The sequence below is a fragment of the Canis aureus genome, chromosome 4 (genome assembly GCF_053574225.1).
Source record: "Canis aureus isolate CA01 chromosome 4, VMU_Caureus_v.1.0, whole genome shotgun sequence".
NCBI lineage: Eukaryota > Metazoa > Chordata > Mammalia > Carnivora > Canidae > Canis > Canis aureus.
In genome coordinates this window covers 36,741,742-36,762,359 of record NC_135614.1, presented here as the reverse complement: position 1 = coordinate 36,762,359, position 20,618 = coordinate 36,741,742, and the positions used below count along the sequence as shown (strand labels likewise).

General features: G+C 60.0%; 2 protein-coding genes across 10 annotated transcripts in view; one reads left to right on the top strand and one right to left on the bottom strand.

Moving 5' to 3' along the window:
* ZNF488 (zinc finger protein 488) overlaps positions 1 to 20,618 on the bottom strand; it is a 50,935-nt gene that overhangs the window by 17,894 nt on the left and 12,423 nt on the right. The window lies entirely within an intron of this gene.
* LOC144312518 (anthrax toxin receptor-like) overlaps positions 1 to 20,618 on the top strand; it is a 35,854-nt gene that overhangs the window by 4,994 nt on the left and 10,242 nt on the right. Inside the window, exons 2-18 of one of the 9 annotated variants that reach the window (XM_077895302.1) lie at positions 1,300 to 1,371; positions 2,651 to 2,722; positions 4,531 to 4,612; positions 4,716 to 4,749; positions 5,718 to 5,797; positions 5,875 to 5,943; positions 6,267 to 6,344; positions 6,439 to 6,499; positions 10,449 to 10,664; positions 11,813 to 11,882; positions 12,443 to 12,530; positions 14,000 to 14,383; positions 15,588 to 15,626; positions 16,494 to 16,577; positions 17,402 to 17,479; positions 18,555 to 18,618; positions 19,918 to 20,028. In XM_077895302.1, the coding sequence (XP_077751428.1) occupies positions 1,300 to 1,371; positions 2,651 to 2,722; positions 4,531 to 4,612; positions 4,716 to 4,749; positions 5,718 to 5,797; positions 5,875 to 5,943; positions 6,267 to 6,344; positions 6,439 to 6,499; positions 10,449 to 10,664; positions 11,813 to 11,882; positions 12,443 to 12,530; positions 14,000 to 14,383; positions 15,588 to 15,626; positions 16,494 to 16,577; positions 17,402 to 17,479; positions 18,555 to 18,618; positions 19,918 to 20,028 (1,682 nt within the window). Of the gene's footprint in view, positions 1 to 1,299; positions 1,372 to 2,650; positions 2,723 to 4,530; positions 4,613 to 4,715; positions 4,750 to 5,717; positions 5,798 to 5,874; positions 5,944 to 6,266; positions 6,345 to 6,438; positions 6,500 to 10,448; positions 10,665 to 11,812; positions 11,883 to 12,442; positions 12,531 to 13,999; positions 14,384 to 15,587; positions 15,627 to 16,493; positions 16,578 to 17,401; positions 17,480 to 18,554; positions 20,614 to 20,618 lie in introns of those variants that run through there. The other 8 variants (XR_013378008.1, XR_013378010.1, XR_013378011.1 and 5 more) reach the window with 8 other exon arrangements.

Genomic DNA, 20,618 nt, shown 5'->3' with positions numbered 1-20,618 from the left:
CAGTGCTTGTTATCTCTGGTCTTTCTAATGATAGCTATTTTAATAGATTTAAGGTGATATCACACTGTGATTTTGTTTTAAACTTCCCTGATTAGTGATGTTGATTGAGCACCTTGTCACGTTACTCTTGACCATTTGAATATCTTTTTCAGAAAAATGTCTCTTCAGGCTTTTTACCTACTTTATTGGATTTTTGCCCCTGCACATATTTAAAATAATTGTTTTGTCTTTTTCTAATAAGTGTGTTGCCTGGGTTCTTCAGGGATGGTTTCTGTAAATTTATATAGTTCCTTTAAATGAGCAGTGTTTTCCTATTTCTTTGTATGTTTTGTGATTTTGTTGTTGTTGTCGTAGATAATTGGGTTGTGAATTATTATGTAACTCTATAAATCAGAAGTCCACATTTGTTTGAAGGCATTTTTGGTTTTGTTTGTTACTATATAAGTGTATAGCAATCCATTTGTTTTGAGACTTTTCCAAACTACTTTTATAAAAAATATTCCTTGTTGGGTGTGATCACTGGATTGTCTTCCATTCTGCTTAACTTCTGCTAATATTTAGACAGAGATTTCCTTGAATACCAGGAGATGAAACAAACATAAATCCACCACAAAATTTTTTTCAAAAAGAAAGAAAAAACACAGAGATTGACCACCTCACCCAAGTTTTGAAGAATGATTCTGTGCATAAAGGAACTAAAGTGGAAGCCAATAGGAATGAGAAGCTGAAAGTAGGGACAGAAGGGAGCTGTGACTTTCCTTGCTGGTTGAAGCACGATGACACCAGAACAGGACTATCCTGGGCCTGTTCCAGCCCCTCCCGTGGTAGTGGGGCTCGAAAAGGTTTTCTGTATCCAGAGTGGCTCAGCTTTGCAGGCTGATGGGAAAGAAGAAAATAAAATAGTCTGAGTAACACATCTCTGTGGCTGAGGACAGGGTTCCCACTAATGTGTTGGTAAGTGAGGGGCCAAGAGAATAATGTATCAGAATCACTGGGGACTTTTCCATCCTCCTTCCTTCCCTGCCTAGAAGCCCCAGCTAACATGACCAACCATCCGAGTCTCACCAGAAGTCCCTCATCCTCAAGCATGGTCTGTGTGGTCATCCTCCCCACTGCTTACACTGATGATAGTCACTGCCAAGGTGACCCAGCAAGGTTGCTGAGAGTGTGTGGCAGACATCAGCTATGTGGGCTGGGGATGAGCTTGCTAAAGGGACTGTGGGAGGTAGGGAGGCAGAAATACTGCCCCCCTGATGGAGCCACATAATCCTTCTGATCAATGGTCATTTTGGTTTTCAGGTCAGAAACTGCAAAAGACTCCTGGAAGGACATTTACACCTTTGTGGAGAAAATGGTGAAGAAGTACCCAAAGTAGGCTTGTGTTTCCCTCTGCCAGGCAGAGTACACAGCTCTTTGGCTCGGTGGGCATGGGCATCCCTCGGGTCAGGAGCACAGATCCCAGGGCAGTGTCTTGAAGCAGGAAAGAAGATCAGATCACAGTCTTCCATTGGGTCATGGCAACTTTGGCTCCTGCCTGAGAGTCAGGCCATAATGCTGGGGATATGGTCTGCCCTTGAGGACTTCACGGATTAGGAAACAGGAAAACCAGTAAGAAAAGCAAAGGATTTGTATGACAAGCTTAAAAAAAGAAAAAAAAAGGAAGAATTTTAATTCAAGGCTGCCAGGAAGATGTGGCAAATTAACTAAGCTTTGACAGATGGAAAGGCAGGGTAATAGGAACCATCAGGGAGACTTCTTATGGAGCAAGTGGTCTGTTTGGCTGAAGAGTAGGATTAACCCAGGGAATTGCTGGGAGATGAGACTGGACAGTTCAGCTTGGGGCAAAGGCCATGTTGGCCCATAGTACCTGGCCACAAGGCTCAGATTTCCTGCTGTGAGCAAAAAGGAGCTACAGATGATCTTGAGCAGGGAACAGACTTGATCAAGATGGTGCTCCAAGGAAAAATATCTGATAATAGTAGTAAAATGTCTTGGAACAAAAGGCTAGAGCAGTAGGGAGCTGAGCTAGAGGCCTACAGTAGTATTTTATCTAAGAGGTAATGAGACCAAAAGACAGGGGCCAAGAGCAAGAAAGGGAGGGATGTACATGAATGGCTGTCAAACAAGAATAATCTCTTGGAGTTGAGAGAAAGGTAAGAAAGGTACAGAGCAGGGAAAAGGATGAAAGTCCAAAGAATTTTACAGTACAAAAGAGGCCACTTGTAAGACCCTCATGCAGGAGTGTAGTACTAAACAAGTAGCACTAAACAGTAAATCAGAGGATGAAGTACTAAACGAGTCTACCTCCTTGTGCATGTAGCACGCATGAGCCTTATCTGTATGCCTATGTATGTTTTTGTGTCTGTTGTGTGACTTTTGGGTGTTGTGAGTATAAAGATGGAACAGGATGCTATTCTGGTGCTCTGCCTTGAAGGCCGCACAACTAACAGGCATCTGAATCTTGCACCAAATTTATGAGAACTTCTAGGATTTGGAGAATGGGCCACAGAGGAGAAGAACTGTGGAGGGATGCATGGAAATGGGCATAGATGCCCTGCCTGGTTGCATTGAACCCGTTTTTATTGAACTTCTTTGGTTTCATTTGGAGCCTGTTTCAATGGCTTCTCACAAGCAAATGCTTCCTCCCCAGCCCAAAACTGAGGGTGTCCTTCATCACCTACTCCACAGAGGGCCACACGCTCATGAAACTCACCTCAGACAAGTAAGTTCTTATTTGATCCTGGAGGGCCAGGCCTTGGGGAAAGCCAGGAAACTAAGAGGTTCCCTGGGAAGCCCACTGGAGTGCAGGCTAGGCAGGTCTGGACTCTCCTCATTGTGCACCCTGACCCCCAGCTCCAGTTCACCAGACCTCTCTGCCCCGTGGCTGCACTAACAAGGCCAACCCTGCACAGCCAGACAATCTCCACTCCTGTAAGGCTTCTCCTGCATCTATCCCGAGTCCCTTCTATCTGCACACTTCCTTGTTCATAGAACAGACTGGCTGTGAGGACTCCCTGGAAAGTGTAGGGCACACATGATTCCTTATGAACACCAATCCATGTTGGGCACCTGCTCTCCTGATTTATTTTCTGCCCTGGGACAGTGGGGGATAACAGGGACATAGAATCATAACCAAGGAGGAAGGGATGAATAGCTTTGAAGTGTTAATGGTCTAGGTGAAAGGGATCTTGCTTCCTTCCTTGGTGGGTCTGAGACAGGGGAGCCCATGACTGGGTCCTGAACACCAAGGTGGGATAGGGTGCTGGAGAAAGGCATGATATACCCACATCCACAGGGTCCATGGTGGACACAACAGTTTGCCCAAAAGCCTGCAGGTGAGAAGGTATGGAGTCTCTGAGTACCAAAGAGGTTAGATTTTCAAGAGCACACATTACTAGACCCCAAATCAGAGGGTGAAGTCCTAAATGAGGTTGAGCACCCTTAGGGCTGGATGTGGCCATCCTTGCGGTGCAGCACCCCTTTCAGCACCATGGAGAGAAGCCAGGAGCAACAGCAGTAGCGATGTCAGTGCATGGAGACAGCACACAGTCGGACTCCAGGACACACGGGGTAGGGGCTGGGTGCCAGGCTCTAGTGGAGGTGTGCATCTGTGCCTGAGTGTGATTTGTGTCCAGGCCAGAGAGACCTGAGTGAGTCTGCAGTGGCAGGAAACAAGTCCGCTGGGAGGGAGGCTGGCAGGTGGCAGAGAGCTGCAAGGCTGCCGGGCAGGGGGCTCTGGGGGAGGAACTGCTTCTTGGGGAGGGGGAGACCTCTGCCTTCTCCAAGGAGGGGGGCTCGGGGCCCAGATGTGAGAAGCTGTGGGGGGGGGCTCAGGAAGGGCCTCCCAGTCCTCTCTGGAGAGTGAACATAATGACCTCCTCCACAAGTGAGGACTCAGGAGTGGCAGTGGTGCCCAGGAGAGTGGAAAGCATGTGAAATTGGGGATGGGGCAAGATGTACAGCTGGGAAGACAGCTCATGGTCAGATCAGAGCCCTGAAAGCTGCCAGCTCCTGAGAAACCCACAGGATCTTGACTCGAGTGAGGCTCAGCCTGGGATTGGGCCTTCCCAGATGTGCCCCACTGCCTAGTTGTTCAGGAGGCCTGTGGCAGACATCCCAGATGGGCCCTGGCATGCGGAGAGCATCCGGGGCAGGGACAGTGTTACCTGATACAAGTGTGACTCGGGAGGGTCTGCAGAACGTGGGACCAGAGCTGGGTCTTTGCTTGGTGCTGTCTCAGCCCTTTCTGCTGAGAGAGAGAGTAGGCTGGGAAGAGGGCTTGGTTCTGGATGCCAGAGAAGCCAGACAGCACAGGGGCTAGGAAGCCCCCAGGGCTGCTGACAGGAGGGTGACAACAGGGCAGAGATGGAGTGGCCCCAGGGATGAGATGGGTATTAAAGAGGAAGAGGGATCACTGGGGACAAGGAGTCTGGAGCCCCTTCCATGGGGCCCCAGTGGCTCCAGGACAGCTTGGGGCTGCTTTTAATATCACCCAAAATTGTACTTCAAGCCCTTTTCTGGTCTTTTCAGAAATAAAATCCGCGATGGTCTTGCTGAGCTCCAGAACGTAGTGCCTACGGGAGCCACACACAAGCAGGAAGGATTCATAAAGGTACCAGGTCCCGGGGTCTGAGGGCCTGTGCTTCGTGGCATCCTTACAGCATTCCTGGGTCCTCTCACTGGCCTCCCCCCAACGCCGCTTTGTTTCCTTGCAGGTAAACGAGCAGATCAAAGAGGCAAACTCTGGAGGTGAGCTGCCCGGTGACTTCACTGTGGGCAGGTGTGGGGACAGAGCCAGGCCCGGGCCAGCGAGGTCTGAGGCGGCCCTCATGGGCCCCTTCCCAGCACTGAGCCACGGAGCAGGGTGCTGTCCTCTCTGGGCGCCGGCTTTCTCCTCTGTGCAGCAAGGATGGAAACCCCCCCCCCCCCAGAACGCCCTGGGACCGGGCACATACCTCCTCAGTTCTTGGTAACCGTGAGGTGCGTGACCTACCCTTGGCTTCCTCGCCAAGAAAGGAGGAACCGGGGGACCTGGAGCAGACAAAATTCCAGTTTTTGAAAAAAAGTGCTGGGTTTCCCTCTTGCTGCCCACACTATGTGATCACATCTCTGGCCCTGGTCCCTTTTCCCTTCAGTCCCTTCCCCTTGGCATTCGTTGTCCCATGACTGTGTCTCCAACACTGGACGAGGCCGCGCTCCGCCCAGAACTGTGTTCATCTGGACTGTGGGGTGGCAGCCCTTGCCAGGAAAGGAGGGCCTGGTGGGGAAAGGCGCTGAGCTGGCGGGGACCCCGCAACCCAGGAGTGGACCCCTGGGCCTGCAGACCCGGCAGGACTTCCCTCAGGTGCTGCCCCAAGCTGGAGCCGGAGCCAGGGCCAGGCTTCCCACTGCGCTGCGGGCATCTGGTACAGTCGAGTCTGGTTGTCCGTCCCTTTGCTCACCTGAGAGGCTGACGCCTGTCCAGGGACGTGGCTGGGGTCACCGTGCGGGCCACGGTTGCACGTCTGGTCACGGCGCCGGTTCAGGAGGCAGGGCCAGGGAAGGGCTGAGTGTTGCCCCGGGTCACACAGGTCCTGGCTGCAGCCTCCTGTCCCTCCGGGCGTCCTGCTGGCGGGCCCCTGGGGCGGCCTCTGGGCTGCAGGACTGGGGGGGCGGGGCAGCCTGTGGGGTCGCCCCGGGGGCCTCGCTGACCAGGATGCCCCCTGCTGCCTCTGCAGGCCCAAGTACTTCCAACCTGATTATTACTGTGACCACGGCTCCGATACCATCCACGTCACTACCAATGATTAATTTTGAAGTGAGTCCAGCCCATAATTACTAGCATTTCACTGCATGTACTCGGATATTTAATACTGAAAGCCTTATTTCTCTCAGGTCAACAAGGCTGTGAGGATGAAGAGCACAGTGTATTTTGTGGCTTACAAGGACTATAAGAAAGAGGAGGTAATTTGGAGCAGGTAACCAGGTGCCCCCTGTGAGCCTAGATGAGAAAAGCTCTCAACGGCATTATTCCCAGGGTTGCCCAATAATGCTAACCCGCCCCTATTGGCTACAGATAGCCACTCCGGAAATGAATAACACGCTTGTAAGGCCTACACAGCAGAGGTGCAGGTGGAAGGGATTTCCAACTTCCCTAAGGGTGGGTGCTGGCTGATGGCGGGTGCTGGCCCTCGGAATCTAACACCGCATGAGACGAGAAACTGTTGGGATGTGGATTTCTTACTTACCCTCTGGCTGTGGCCCACCTCACCTCATCTCCTTTGTAGCTGAGGAATATTGTTCAGACGCCATCTCAAGTGTACAAGGCAGAGCGGTTCCAGTCTCTGAACCGCATGCTTAACTCGGTGAGCGCAGGCTCAGTATGAGAAGTGGGGGAGGGCGGCTCCTTTCACTCCACCCCCTTCCCTGTCTCTGACCTGCCACCCTTCTCTTCTCCAGCTCGTGGGAAATTCCTGTACAAAAGTTACAAGTGAGATGACTTACTTCGTGTGTTTAAAAGGTAAGAGTTAGAGTCAGTGTCAGAGACAGAATGATGTGGTGCGTGTGCATGTGCTTGTGTGCCCACCTGGGGACTCGCCATGTATTTTTATTCTTCAGTTCTTGATATTTTTTCCAAGCCTTTTGTGAAGGAAATTTCCAAACCTACAGCAAAGGAGAAGCAAGTATACAGCGGACACCCCTGACCCACTACCTGGATTGTGCAGCTAATATTTACTATCTGACCAGGTTTTTTGTCATTGATGTGTCCAGGGCACTAGCTCTCTCTCTCATTCCACCTCTATCCATCAGTCCATCCTTAATTTTGTTTCGTTTCAAAGTAGATTACAGATATCAGTGCACTTCACCACACCCTTCATCCGTGTATTTGAACTAGGGACCAATGTATATTAAGAGTTACTTTTCCAAAATATGACAAAAGTAAGTGTATCATTTCATGAGTTCTGTCAAAGTAGAGCCCACGTGTGTGACTCCAACCCCCATGAAAACACAGACTGTTACAGTGGCTTCCAAAAAATCGACACTAAAGCATCATTCAACATGTTTTCCTCCTGCCACCTGAAGGCAGAAGTCCCGATTGTCCCTCCATAGGCTAGTTCACTGTGTAAAACCATGTCCTTAACGGGCTCCTGTGGGATGAGCACTGTGTTTGGTTGATGCATTGGATTCAGTGGCTGGGAGAGTCCTCCCCCTGGGTGTGTGCGGGGTGCGCTTGGGCTTTCTCCCTCCCTGAGGCCGAAGTCGCTGGCACCCAGTCCCTCCTTGTCCTGCAGGGGACTGGCCCCGAGCGAGGGTGTCAAGCAGCCCAGCAGCAGGGCCCATCCAGGGCAGCACCTAGGAGGACACGGGGCAGAGGAGGCTCTCCTCTGAGATCCAGTGGGCAGGTCCCAAGGGCAGCGGGGGACCCTCGGGGTGGAGCGGGTGCAGGCTGTGAGGGCAGGAGGAACCTGGAGGGGGGACGCAGGCCCCGCTGTGGGGTCGGGGACAGTGTGCTCAGCTGCTGTCCCCCCACTGCCCCATGAGGAGGCTCCCCAAGGCGCAGCCCTGCTGCGGCCCAGAGATCCTCCCAGAGGCAGTGATGACAGACGTGCACGCAGCTGTCCCAGCCTGCATCTCAGGGCTGTCCGTCCATGAATGGGATCGTGCGGGACGCACCCTCCTGTGGCTGTCGCACACATTCTGTCATGCAGATGGAGCTCACGTCCTTCATCCGCGTCCCTGCTCGGTGTCCCGACTGTCTCCCACCTGTGGCTACGGCAGGCGGCGAACACCCTGCGGCTCAGGCTCTGAGGACAGGGCCGAGCAGCCCCCAGGTCCACCCAGGGCAGTCACTCCCCTCGGGGCCCTCGTCGGGGGCCTGGTGGGCGGGTTGCTGTCCCAACTGCTCGGCTGCCTGCGGCCTCCTCGGGGAGCTGCACGCCTCTGCAGCTCCTCTCCCCGGGTGCCTCCTGCCCCAAGAGAAAACTCTCATCCTGGGGGGTCAGCCTCCCTGCCAGGGCCACGGGCCCTCGAGCCACCGAGCAGTGCAGCAGCCCCAGGGAGATCCGGCTCCCACAGGCCGCGAGGGTCTGTCCTGGGCTTCGCTGTCTTCCTGGGCCCATTCCTGGTGGAGGACTGGGGAGGCTGCGGGGGCAGGAGCAACCCCCACGCAGAGGGAATCCCTTGACCGCCGCGTCCCTTCTGCTCAAAATCTGGAACCTCACCCTGCCTTCCTTCCATGCACCGAGTCTTCCCAGAGTAACAGGACCCCATGAGAGTGGCAGTTCCCGGGCACAGATGGCGCGGCTGCAGAGCTGGGGTGACAACTGTGCAGGGCCCCCAGGGCTGCAGGGCACACACCGTAGGAAGGGGGCACCCGGGCAGACGGGCAGGGTGCAAGCTCTCCGAGGGGCGCAGGCCCTGGGGGTCCCGGGCCGTCGGCAGCCCTGCCCTCAGCGGCCACCCCCCACCTCCCCCGTCACATGCTGCCACAAGCTGCCACAAGCACACTGGCCCACCTTCCCCAGGAGGCTGCCAGTAGCCAGGTTCCCTCAGGGTACTGTGGCTCAGGACTCCCCGGCTATGGAGCTGAGGACCCTGTCGGGGATCAGAGGGGGCTCCTCCCTGCAGAGGCTGCAGGGGAGCAGCTCAGACCTGGAACAGGGGCACGGGAGGCGCAGGTGGGAGCTGCACTGGGCCCCCGAGATCCTGCCCAGAGCGTGGGGGAAGCCACCTGCCCTCTCTTGGCCTCGGCTACGTCCCCGTAACTGGGCGAGTGATGCCGAGCTCGTGGGACCTGGAAGATGAAGGGAAGTGGACGTGGGCCCACGGGAGATGCTCAGCTAGTGGGTGGTGCGGTTTGGGCTGCACGCCGTGGTCCACGCCTCAGGCTGGCACGGAGCTGCCCATGTCTGCTCCCTCGTGCCCGCTTGCTGGGCAGGAAGCCTCTGCCCTGTTTCCTGCCTGGAGCCCGGCGTCCCCGCACGCTACCGCCCAATTTCCCCTCTGCCCATGTCTAAGCACATGGGGGTGTGAGTGTGCCTGTTGGCCTTGCAGGGAGAGAACGTGCCGGAATGCAGCTTGTAAATGAGGCTTCCGTGGGCTGAGGGCGGCAGCCGTGCCCAGGTGGCCTAGCTGGGTGGGCCAGAGGGTTCACAGGGGACAAGCCCAAGTGCTCCGTGGCCCGACAGGGCCTGTGTCGCGGGGCAGGGGCCTGATGGGTGAGCAGTGAGCACACAGCCTGGCATCGTCGGGCTCAGAGCAGCGGCGTGGTGTGGGCTCTGTGTGGGGGACAGGACGTGTCCCTGAGGGACATCCAGCCCGGCCCGCACGGCCGGTTCCTTCAGCGGCCGTCGGGGGCCAGCTGGCACCATGAGCAGGACGCAGGATGGCTGTGTCACAGCAGACCCTGCGTGATGGGCTGCGGGGAGGGGGCTGCCTACGGGGGGGGGGGCGCTGGCCTCCAGGGAGCCCCCAGGCTGAAGCCAAGCAACACAGACCCTGGGATGGCAGGTGTTCCCGTGGTCCCAGAAGCCGCTACTCTGGGTCCTTAGGACACATACACAGACTGCAACGTTCACCCCTGAGCTTGGAATGGTGGAGAAGGCCTGAAGTCCGGGCAGCAGGCAGACAACTCGGAACCCCGCCCTGGTCCTCGGGCGGCACAAAGCCCGGAGGCGGGCAGCCCTGCAAGGCCTTGCTGCTGTGCGGCCTTGGGAGTCACTGAGTGAGGGCAGAGTGAACCACGGGGACGTACTGGGCCGGCTGGGAGCCGCGGCTGAGGTGGGGGCTGACTGCCCGGGGCTCCCTGGAAACCCCTCTGTCACCTGCTGGCTCCGGGCCAGGCCCTAAGCGGCCCTCTCTGGCCTCCCTGCTGTTGGCTTCAGCCCCGGGGGCTGCTGGTGACCCCAGTATGTTGTGTGTCCACGTGGAGGGGAAGCACTTTCCTAACCCTGGGTATGGGGGTGAGGGTCCTTGCGGCCTGGGGGGCGAGGGGCAGGGGAAGCGTAATCCTCGGCAGACTTCCAGAACTGCGGCCGAGACAGGACTTCTCTGTCCCCAGGGGATTCCTCTGCGGGGTCCTGGGCTTCTTGCCTCCCTGCCCTGGGGTCTCCAGCCTGCCAGGCAGAGAGGGAGACAGGAAAAGGAGGAAACCCTAAGCATCAGAAAGCCATCTAGGCACCAGGTCCGGACAGCTGCTCAGGCCTGGGACAGGGCTGTCTGCAGCCCCGAGGTCCTGGTTCTTCTCTCATTCCTGTGGGAGACCCCACGGAGCACCCTGCCCGCACCCCTCAGGAAGTCCGTGGGCACTGGGCAGAGAAGCGCAGGGCTGGCATGCCCCCAGGTAGGAGATAAAGCGGAGATGGAGACGCGGAGCCTCCTGAGAGCGCAGGGCCCTGAGCACTCAGTGGACCCTCAGGGACAGCAGGAGAGGATCGGGACCCGCAGCGTCACTCATGTTGGTTTGACAGGGTTGCTTCTTCATTTGAAGTCCCTGGGGATGGGGCTTGGCATGACCTGCTATTCCTGCAGACCGAGGGAAGGCAGCCTCAGCCCTGCATCACACGTACCCTTGAATGTTGCCTTTTCAGAAGACTACAGTGTACGGTACAGAATACCCAGTTCCTATCAAAGCAGGAAGGATGAAATTCTTTGCAGATATAAGTTGAAAGACAACAGTGTCTATGGTAAGCAGTCCCCTTGGTGTCTCCATGTGACACATGCCCCCTCCCCCAGGGCTGCCTCCCCCCGGGCTGCCCTCCCCCAGCCGCCAGGCCTCCGGAGCCCTGCTGTCCCCTCACTGTGGACATGGTGAGCATAGGGCCGTGTGCACAGTACCAGGGCCCCCTGCTGGGAACCTGGCCACCTGGACCCGAAGCTGGGCGGTCATCAGCCCCCAGCAGCACCACAGCCTCCTGGAGCAGGGCTTCACCCCTGCCAGGGGGCTCTGGCTGCCACCCGTGCCCCAGAGCTGCGCGCCCCTCCTGCCCTGAGCAGCAAGGACCCCAGGCCCAGGGCTCCCTCGGGGCCAGGTACACGGGGCTTCCCAGGAGGGTCTGCACGGTCCCAGGGTTGAGAGAGGGCGCCAGCTGCCAGGCCCGGGCCCCGGGATCCTGGCGCAGGCACACGTCCCGGGGTGACTTCCACCACATGGGGATCCTGCTCTCAGCCCGTCTTTTCTCTCCTGTGACACGGGGCCCAGGTGGCATTGAGCGACCTGAGCCACGTGGCCTATGTGAGCAGGCGACTGGGAGCCGCTCCCCACGGGCACCCCACGTGCTGGCCGGGTGGCCTGAGGAAGCCACGAGTGGCAGGCAGATGTGCCCTCAGCGCACAGGGCGTGTGGCCTCCCCAGAGGCAGGGCTGGGGCCCCTGTGTGTGCTGCCCAGCTCCCCCAGTTAGCCCCCCCTGCGGCCGTTGGACCCCAGTACATGGTGTTCAGGGCCCTCTGGTCAAGGCAGAGCTGCCTGCGGCCAGCACGTCATTGCAGGTCAGCGTCTTCGTGGGGTCGGCCTCCCCTTCCCCTCTCGGGGCCTCCCGGGGCTTCTTGCTGTGGCAGCACTTGTCACTCTGTGATTCTTTTGTTCTTGCTTATGTCACGGTCCCTCTCCCTCCAGGCCTTTCCAGGCGAGGTCCTTGGGAGCGGCCCTCGGCCGGCCGTCCTTTCCCTTCCAACCAGAGCACTTCCCCGGGCCTGGTGTGCAGGGGGGCGGGGAAGGCAGGAAGAGAGCGGGTGTGTGCGCCAGAGAGTGAGCTCTGCTCTCAGGAGCTGGCAGGAGGGGAGGAGGGGGACGGCTTCACCCCCTGACAGTGTTCCCTCCTAATTCTCTTTTAGAAAAAAAACCCTACCGTATAAGTCAAAACAATATATTTTGCCCAAGACACGAATTTCAGAAGGATGGAGAGTAAGTGCCCAAGGTTGCAAAGAGATGAGCAATTTTTTATTTTCTTTTTACCATCCTGAGATGTACAGAACGTGGGTGCTGAGGTCAGCATGTGTCTATTTGTGGGAGGGCCCTGGCAGGCACAGCTTCTGCCCAAGGTGTTTCCCCAGAGGTGATCAGAGATTCCCTATGACCCAGATGTTCCTAAGGAGGATAGAATTTGGGAGAAGGTGCCCCAGGGCTGTACCTTTGCTCCAGGCAGCCTTTCAAAGATAAACAGCATACTCTATAAATAGAGAAGAGGCAGGATGGGGACACCAAGCCGCCCTTCCTGGGCACTTGGCCCATGACAGTGAAGACCTCTGACCCCATCAGCGCTCCTCATGCCTGCTCAGCCTTCACCTAGAGGTTGACCTTGCAATGCATAGGTTCAGCCCCCCGAACCAGGCCGTGTGCTCCCTGGTGGCCCCAATACCTGTGGATCAAACTCATTATACTGAGAACTGTGGCTCTAGTTTTAGCCACGTACAAGGGTAATGCCTATCCAGGTGAGTTCACCACCTGACCTTTCTATATCTTAGGGTGCTCCAGAGTGATTACAGCCTGGACAATGGCAAGACCTATGAAGGCAACCTCAAGATCACTGCGATTTTCTGTGTGAGTGCCCAGGTGGGGCTCAGCCTCCCTCCTGGGCTGTTCAGAGGGCCGCGCTGCAGGAGCACACACCCGGGGAGTCAGCAGGGCTCACGACCGAGGACCTGGGGGAGTGGCTGGTGCAGGCCCCCCGGGGCCCTCAGCGCTTCGTCAGCAAGCTGTCCCCACACTCAGGCTGGAGCTGCCCTGGAGCACCCCACAAGAGCTCCCCACGCACACCCCCTATGCAGGCCCTGCAGACTCTGTGAGCCAAGGGTCCTGGGGGCACAGGAAGGGGACGGTCAGAGCTCCGAGCAGACTCTAGAGGTGGTGCTGAGGCTGAGACACATGCTTGACCCCCCGGCCACCTGCCCCGGCCCAGGCTAATGCCGGGGAGCTCGGGGCCCCACCCTGCATCCTGGCTGGGCGCTGTGTGTGAGGGGCCGAGTCCAGGACCTGGGGGACACTGGGGCACTGCAGGCCCAGGCCCCAGGCAGAGGTCTGCAGGGGGGCCAGCCGCGGGCCTGTGCAGCCCGGATGTGTTTCCAGAGCGTGTGGGCATCTGCTGACGGCCCCGAGCCCAGGCCCGCGTGGGGCACCCCCGGTTGTTTGGCAGAGGGCCTCAGCCTCCCCCACCTCTGCGGCTTTCTCATGCTCTTCGGCTGTCCCTCTGCACCACCTGTCCTGACCTCTGAAGGCTCCTGCTGTCCTGCCGCGGGGTGCAGCCCCAGGACTGCGTGGAGGGCCGGGGATTCTGCTCGGGGACAGGCCCATGGAAAGGAAGGTGCCACTCCCAGGTGCCCGCTCCTCGGAGCGGCAGGTCATGTGGGCACAGGGGCAGGGCAGCGGGATGTGGGCGACAGCGTCACTGGGGAAGACCATGCCTGGGAGGAGGGGCAGCCGTGCCCTATTGCCGCCACCAAGCGTCCAGTGCCAGCCCGGGAGGGTCCCGGCAGCGCCAACAGGCCCCTGACGAGTCTGCATGGTGCCCGCACCTGCCCCTCAGAGACCCCCCCCCCCCACCCCGGAGTCCGCCCTCGGCAGGCACATGCCCCGGGGACTCAGGAGGAGCCACAGCCTCCCATAGCCCCACGGCCCGACCATGCCTCCCCTCAGCCGCCTCATCCCCGGGGCTCAGATGCGCTCCCCACTCGCTCCCTGGCCCTGGGAAAGCAGACCACTTGGCTCCGGGCAGGGCCACGCTGCCGTCAGCTGAGGCACACGGGGAGGACTGGCCTTGTCACAGCACAGAGGCCCTGATCCCTTGTCGGGCTGCGGGGCCCAGTCTCTGAGCAGGGCCAGCGGGGCCATCTGTGGCTCAGGGCTGCCAGGGTGCCTCAGGGTCCAGCCCAGCCTCCTGGTGCTCTGTGCTCTCTGCAGGTGGGGAAACCTGAGGCCACTGGGGCAGGCAGGCGGGGAGGCCTGGCGTGGAGTCCCTGGGGACACACTCGGGAGGAGGCCACTCCTGCCCACCCTCGTCTCTGACATGTGAGCTTTTGTTACAGGATGATCCGTTACAAAATGTAGACAACCAGCCAGAGACCACGGTGCTCACAGTCGTCACAGCAGAGATCACAGTAACCACCGCAGAGACCCCGCCGACGACCATGGACCCCCTGACCACCACACAGTCCACCACGGAGCCCGTGACCACCATGCGGACCACCTCAGTTGTCAAACAGGAGAGCACGGCGAACACAGACATCCTTCCACATCACTTGGGGCCCACAGGCATCAGACCAAAAACCACACCGAAGGCCATTGTAACCACAGTGCCCATGGTTGTCACAGAGGAACGTACCCTTGACAATTCTGTCGTATATGCACTGGTGATCCTAACCTTGGGTGTGATCGTTCTGGTACTCTGCTGCTTCTACTGCTGCCTGAGGGTGAGTGGGCCCTGCCTGCACAGCCTGTGACAAAGGCCCTCCCCAGACCACAGGGACCCGGGCCCCCCACCCTGAGATCCGCCCGTGAGCAGGTTCCCATCAGCTCCCAGGTCATCACATGAGCATACGGAGGCACAGACTCGCTTCTATTCCAAAGCAGAGACTCCACTCCCATCTAAGGCTTGACCTGCCTCCTGCGTGTCTCTGCAAGTGCCTGTGAGCTGCCCTGGCTGCTGGCCACTGCAGGGCCCGGGCCCCAGGGAGGCCTCCCAGCAGCCCGGCTTCGGGAGGACTCGGGCCCCAAGCTCCAGAGGAGGCCTCTGGTGCTGAGGGAAGGGGCCGGGTCCTACGGGAGGCACTGAGGGCCCCGAAGGGGGTCCTGCTGGCCAAGAGGATCCCTGGCCTCTGAGGCACTGAGCCCCGGACACCCACGGCGTCTCTGCCTGCGTCCCCCGGGTCCGGCCCGTCTTCCTCAGCCATCACTAAGGGCCAGGGTGCGGGCCCCGTGCTGGGCACCCGAGACAGGACTGCGGCTGCCCCCGGCCGGGCCCCCAGGAGCTCACCGCCTGGTGTCTGCCCTGCTATTGGTACCTGGGGCTGGAGGGCAAAAAGGTCACCTGCAGGGGCGTGGCAAGCAGAGCCCCAGCAGAGGACAGGCAGTGGCCCCAGGGGGGAGCGGGGCAGACACCTGGCTGCTGGGTTTGTCAGGCCCGGGGCCTGAGCAGGTGCAAGGGGAGAAGCGGCAGAGGGAGGCGAGGACAGAGCACAGCAGCAGGACAAGGCGTCCGTCCCACTGCTGCGAGGGGTGTGCGGGCACGGAGAGGGCGTGGGCGCTGCCATCCCACAGGGGAGGCCGGGGAGGAGGAGGGCTGCGGGTGGGAGGAGGGGGAGCAGGCGAGAGCTCCCATCTCCCGTTATGGACAAGCTGCTGACCTTACCACTGGCTGGGGTGCCTCTGCCGGGAAGGACCAGGCGCCCAAGGGCGTGTCTCCCAGCCCAACCTCCAGCAGGTCCCGCCCCCTGATGCCCCGGGAGCCTGAGGCTCAGGGCAGTGCAGCGGCTGGGCTGAGACCTGCAGGCACGGGGTGGCAGAGGGCTCCCCGGAGCCCCCACTGTGCACCCCGCTGCTGAGCAGGGCTCCTGTGTGACGTGGAGCCGGCCCTGCATGCCCCCAGCCCGTGCTCCTGTCTCTTTGACATTCCAGCCTCGCAAGGAGCTACCAGCAGTGCAGATAATACAAAGGGTAAGTCTGCCGTTGGGCCTGATGGTCAGCGTGCCCAGCACCCACGCCGACCTCTGCCCAGGGGCTCCTGCTGCCTGTGGGACCCTGCGCCCCGGCCCTGCCACCTCCCAGCTACCTGCAGAGAGGGCAGCAGAGGGGGCCTGGGGAGGACTCGAGGACCCTAGCCCTTCCCCAGTCAGCGGCGTGGCTGCTCCGGGGCCTGCGCCCCTGAACCCACACTGGAGGTAGTCTGCGGCAGCAGTCACAGTGACCCAAAGAAACGGGGCTTTGTCACTTCCCCAAGGACATTGTGGGGCGCTGCTGCCCCAGGTCTCATGTGAGTTTTTGGGAAAAGAGCCTCTGGCCTCAGGACCAGATCCCCACTTCGGCTCTGGTATATGTCTGGCTGCATTTCTTTGATCTCCATCCCTGTCCCCTGGCAGGAGAGGGGCTTGGCTGGGGTTGGACGTCAGGGACCGCAGGTGGGAGGTTGGAGGGTGTGTTACCTGGCATCCAGCTGTGAGGCAGGCCCCGCCCAGGTGAGCACAGAGCAGGGGCAGGGGAACAGGTGGCGGATCCCCAGGCAGGGGCCCAGGCCAGCCCCAGGAGAAGTAGTTGGGTGGGGACACCGCGTCCTGAGCAGGGCACCTGAGCCTCAGAGCTGGTAGGACACAGTCCTCCCTGCCTGGGGCGGTTCAAGGACAGGGTGCAGTGTCACCTGCTGAGAATGGAGCTGCCTGGGTCAGGTGGGTGCAGCCCGGTGCCCTGCACGTGCCCCCAACAGCCCTCCGCGTTTGCTGAGTGGGCACTGACAGGAGCTAACAAAAGGTGTCGGGTGTCCATACCCTGGAGCTCCCTAACAAAGCAAAGTGTGCTTTCTCTTTCTAGGACTCCAACATGTGTACACACACATGTACCAGGCTGACCCTCCCCTCTTGTAGGTTCCAGGAGAACAACATGAGACGGATAGAGGTGAGAGGGGCCCTGGGGAGGGTGCTGTGACCCCCAGGCTAGGCTGAGGGATGGGGTACAGCCAGGTCATGCATCCCATGAACCGTGGTTTTGGGGGAGACGACCTTTCTGGGCACTGACCTTGATCCCTTGCACCAGAGGGCAAAGGGCGTCAGAATCCTGGGGCCCAGGGTCCCCCTTTGGGCAGCCCCGGGTTTGCAGATGTGGGCGGCTGGCTGCAGCCCACCAGTCCTGGGCTCTCAGGGGCGTCAGCAGCTCCCACAGTGGCCGCTGTTTCAGTGGCCAGCAGGGGGATGAGCAAACACAAGCCCGGTCATAAACAGGCTCCCACGGGTCAGAGACAGTTTTATAGGAAAATCCTGAGCAAGGTCGTTCCCCTATTAAAAGTACCCAGAAATGCCAGCGGCACCTGTGAGTGGGAGTCTGCTGTGCAGGGTGAGGACGGAGCTGACGACGTTGTCCTCGGGGCCCAGTGAGGTGGGGGGACCAGGGCCTCCAGGAGGTCGGGGCCTGAAGGAGAGGTCCTTACGCCAGGACCTGTCAGGGCCCCGTCCTTGAGGGGGCTCCCAACCCTGCAGGGGGCCCTGAGCACAGGGCTGGGGAGGCCCGGGTGCCCAGGATGAGGGGCACGTGCTCCAGGTCCCAGGGTCATCTGTGACGGGCAGCGACGCCGGCCCCAGGCCCTGCCCCCCATGGGGGCTGCGGGGCGACCTCAGCGTGTGCCCGCGGCCAGGGCGCTCTGGGGCGTCACGCCAGGGAGGCTCCACGCCTCTGCAGGGCACCCCGTGCCTTGGAGCTCCCTCACGGCCACGTCTGCTTTTCAGGGCAAACTGGACACCTTGTGTGACTTTGTTCAGTGCTATAATCAGATGCCGTTGCTGTGGTATCAGCCCAGGAGCAAGGTGAGAGGGCCCAGGGGTGCTCCCACGGGCAGGGGCATATTTGCTGTTTGCCCGTGACAGCGGCACGATGGGTCTGTGGCTCGGAGCCTGTGTCTGGGCATCTGCCGACACAGGAGAGGTGGTGCCCGTGAGCCGTCCAGGCCAGTCCTGGGCTCTGTATCTGCATTTTCCTGCTGGTCATCCCCATGGCAACAGGCGCTTTCTTAGGGGTGGTGAGGCCCAGAGCCTCCCATTTACGTCAGAGAAGCCCAAGAGGGCATCTGGCCAGTGAGCTCTCCTGGCCCCCATTGGCGTCCCTCTGGTGAGCGCCCCCTGCCCGGGATCTGCTGGCTGCTCCCACCCGAGACCCCCTGGGCGGCTCACCCCACCGGGCCTCCTGCAGGACACGCGGCCCCCACATGCTGCTACCAGGTAGTCGTGTCCCTGCCGTGTCGCAGCCGGGGACGGTGGGGAGAGCCAGCTTGTCACAGGTGCCCCTGGAATGGGGGGCAGTGATGGCTACTTGGTCTGGGTCCTCCTGCGCCCAGCCGCCACTCGAGGGTTTCCCACACTTTCCCTATGTAGTCCTGCTGACGACTCCACGTGCAGGTCCTCCCAATATGCCCGTTTAGCCGAGGGGGTAGCCAGGCCCAGAGAGGCCTAGTGACCTGCCCCGGGGGACAGAGCCTGGGACTGGCACAGCAGGCCTTGCACCCTGGGGTCTGGCTCCTCCCTTCTCACCACCCTGCCCCCCATCAGGTCGGCACTCACGACCTCATGACAGTTACCCCAAAACCACCACAGGCTCAGGCCTAGGCCCGTGAAGCGCCTGCTCCTGGCCCGCCTGGCTTCCTTGTGCTCAGACCCTTGGCTCAGACCGGGCCAGCTGCCTAAGGTCGTGGGGGTTCCCAGGGTCTCCCGTGAGGCTGCATTTAGGGGTCCCAGGCAGGCCTGGGGGGCTCGAGGCACCGCTGAGGAGACACAGCACAGGCATGCGGCCCCCAGCAGGGCCGTGGTCTGGTGTCAGGTGTGCCAGGGCTCCCGTGGGGATGGGGCTCTGGCTCTGGGTCTCAGCAGGGTTCTCGGTCCTGGCCAGGTCTGCACAGAAGCCTGTTCCCATGGTTCTACAGGAGCCTCTTCCCGGGACTGCAGCCCCAGTGGTCAGTTGAGCACCACACCTGCCCTGTGCCCCAAACCCCACCAGCAACGCCCATGCGGGGCAGAGGACAGACAAGAGGTAGAGGGAGGCCTTAGGCACTGGAGGACGAGAGAGGGTCACCCAGCCAGTGAGGGCAGGGCGCTGAGCCACCTTCCCAAGGTCACTGTCCCAAGACCCCCATTGGAGGGGGGCAGCACTCCAGGTCCTGCCTGGGGGGCCCTCACAGCCTCCAGAACGCCGTCAGGGCCCTGCCGTCCAGCCCCGGAGTCGGCCCAGGGCTCCCTGGGGCAGGGACAGGGACGTTTGTTTGCTAAGGCAGAACATAGTCTGAGCGGTCATGACAGAGGCGGAGGCGACAGGAGAGCAGCTGCGGCCCCCAGGGCTGCCTGATGTCCCTCCGCTCATCCTGAGCAGAGCAAGAGCCCCTGACGGGGCCTGGGGGCCTGGGCGCCCTCCTTACCCTCTGTGCCCCCCACTTGACCCTGAGGGGCACAGCCTGCGCAGGGCGCCTCAGGCAGGAGGTGGCTGTGCTGGGACAGGCACTGCCTCCCCGGCCTCCTGAGCCTGCCCACCTCCTCCCTTGCGGAGACCGTCCTCACGGCCTGAGCCATTCAGGGAACACACACGACAGCACCGGGGCTGGCAAGGGAATGGCGTGCGTGGTGCTGAACACTCGGCAGGAACCCAGAGCCTGAACACGCTTGTGCTCTCGCCAGGTCTGCTCTTCCTCCAGGGTTTGAATGGCTCCGTGTTTACTGTCCGTCGGTGTTGGGCCCGTCCTTCCCCGTGGCTGCTCTAACGTGTCACAGACAGCAGGTTTCAGTCCTGGAGTCCTCCCAGTTCTGGAGGCTGGAAGCTGGAAGTCCTCCTGAGCAGACATCCAGTTCCCAGTTCCCACCAGGACCGTGCTTCTTCTGGAGGGTCCAGCTGGGACAGTCCCTCTCCTGTCATTTCCACATCTGGACGTGCACGTTCCCAGTGCTCCCTGCTCCTGGCCCCTGCATCCATCGATGTGCAAGCCCAGCACCCCTGCTCTGCTGCACCCTTCCCATCACATAATGAACAGAAGCTCATGGGGTCCTGGAGCTGCAGGTGGACATGGTGTGTGGGGTGTGCAAGGACCACACCAAGGAAGGGCCAGCCCAGGGGCTTTACCCCCTCAGTGTCCCTAAAGGTGTGGCCGCCTTGCTGTGCCAGTAAGTTCGTTTGAATTAGAGGCAGACCCTGTGGTCCTACAAGAACCGTTCCCTGGAAGGGAGTGGGGGTCTGGGAGAGGCCGACACAGTGTCCCTCCTCTCAGGTGTGCTGCCTGGGGAAGATGCAGGCCCTTCCTTACCACTATGTGCATTTCCGGGAGCTAGAGGGGCCAGACATGCTGTCGGATGGCCGGTGTGCCCAGGCCGGCTCCAATGTGAGTCCTCAGCTGTTCCGGGCCTGGGGCGGGAAGGGGTGGTTTTACTGTGCCCCAGGGCCAGACGTTCCTGTCCCGAAGCATCTGGATTGTTCTCTTCGCAAACCAAGGGGTTCACGTTTGCTGCTGTGCGCACAGCCCATCGCCCATCCGAGGTGCCTCCAGCTGCCCCTGTCCTGGGGGCCCAGAGCCTGGCCTCAGGGTTGTGGTTGGGACTCGATCCTTCAGCACGCAGTTGCCAAAAGGCTCTGGGCAAGGCTCGTGTGCTGTGGCTGTCAGGCTTCGCTCTGGCTTCTGAGGCTCCCAGGCCAGGGGGGAGCAGACAAGTTCAAAACCAGAACAGAGAGAGCCCAGCGTCAGAGCCCTGGGGCTGCCTGGGGGAGGCAGGGCATGCTCCAGCACCTGAACTGGGTCTTGAAGCGGCAGCCGCGCCTGGAGGCCAGCACCCGGGGAGAGGGAGGGTATCAACAAGTCCTACCATGTCAGTCCTGAAGGGTCGTGAGGCTGAACCCTCTTGGCCGAGGGCACCAATGCTTTCGGCTTCCATCTCCGAAGCCTTTTCAGTGACCTTCTGTCTCTCCTCTTCCCGA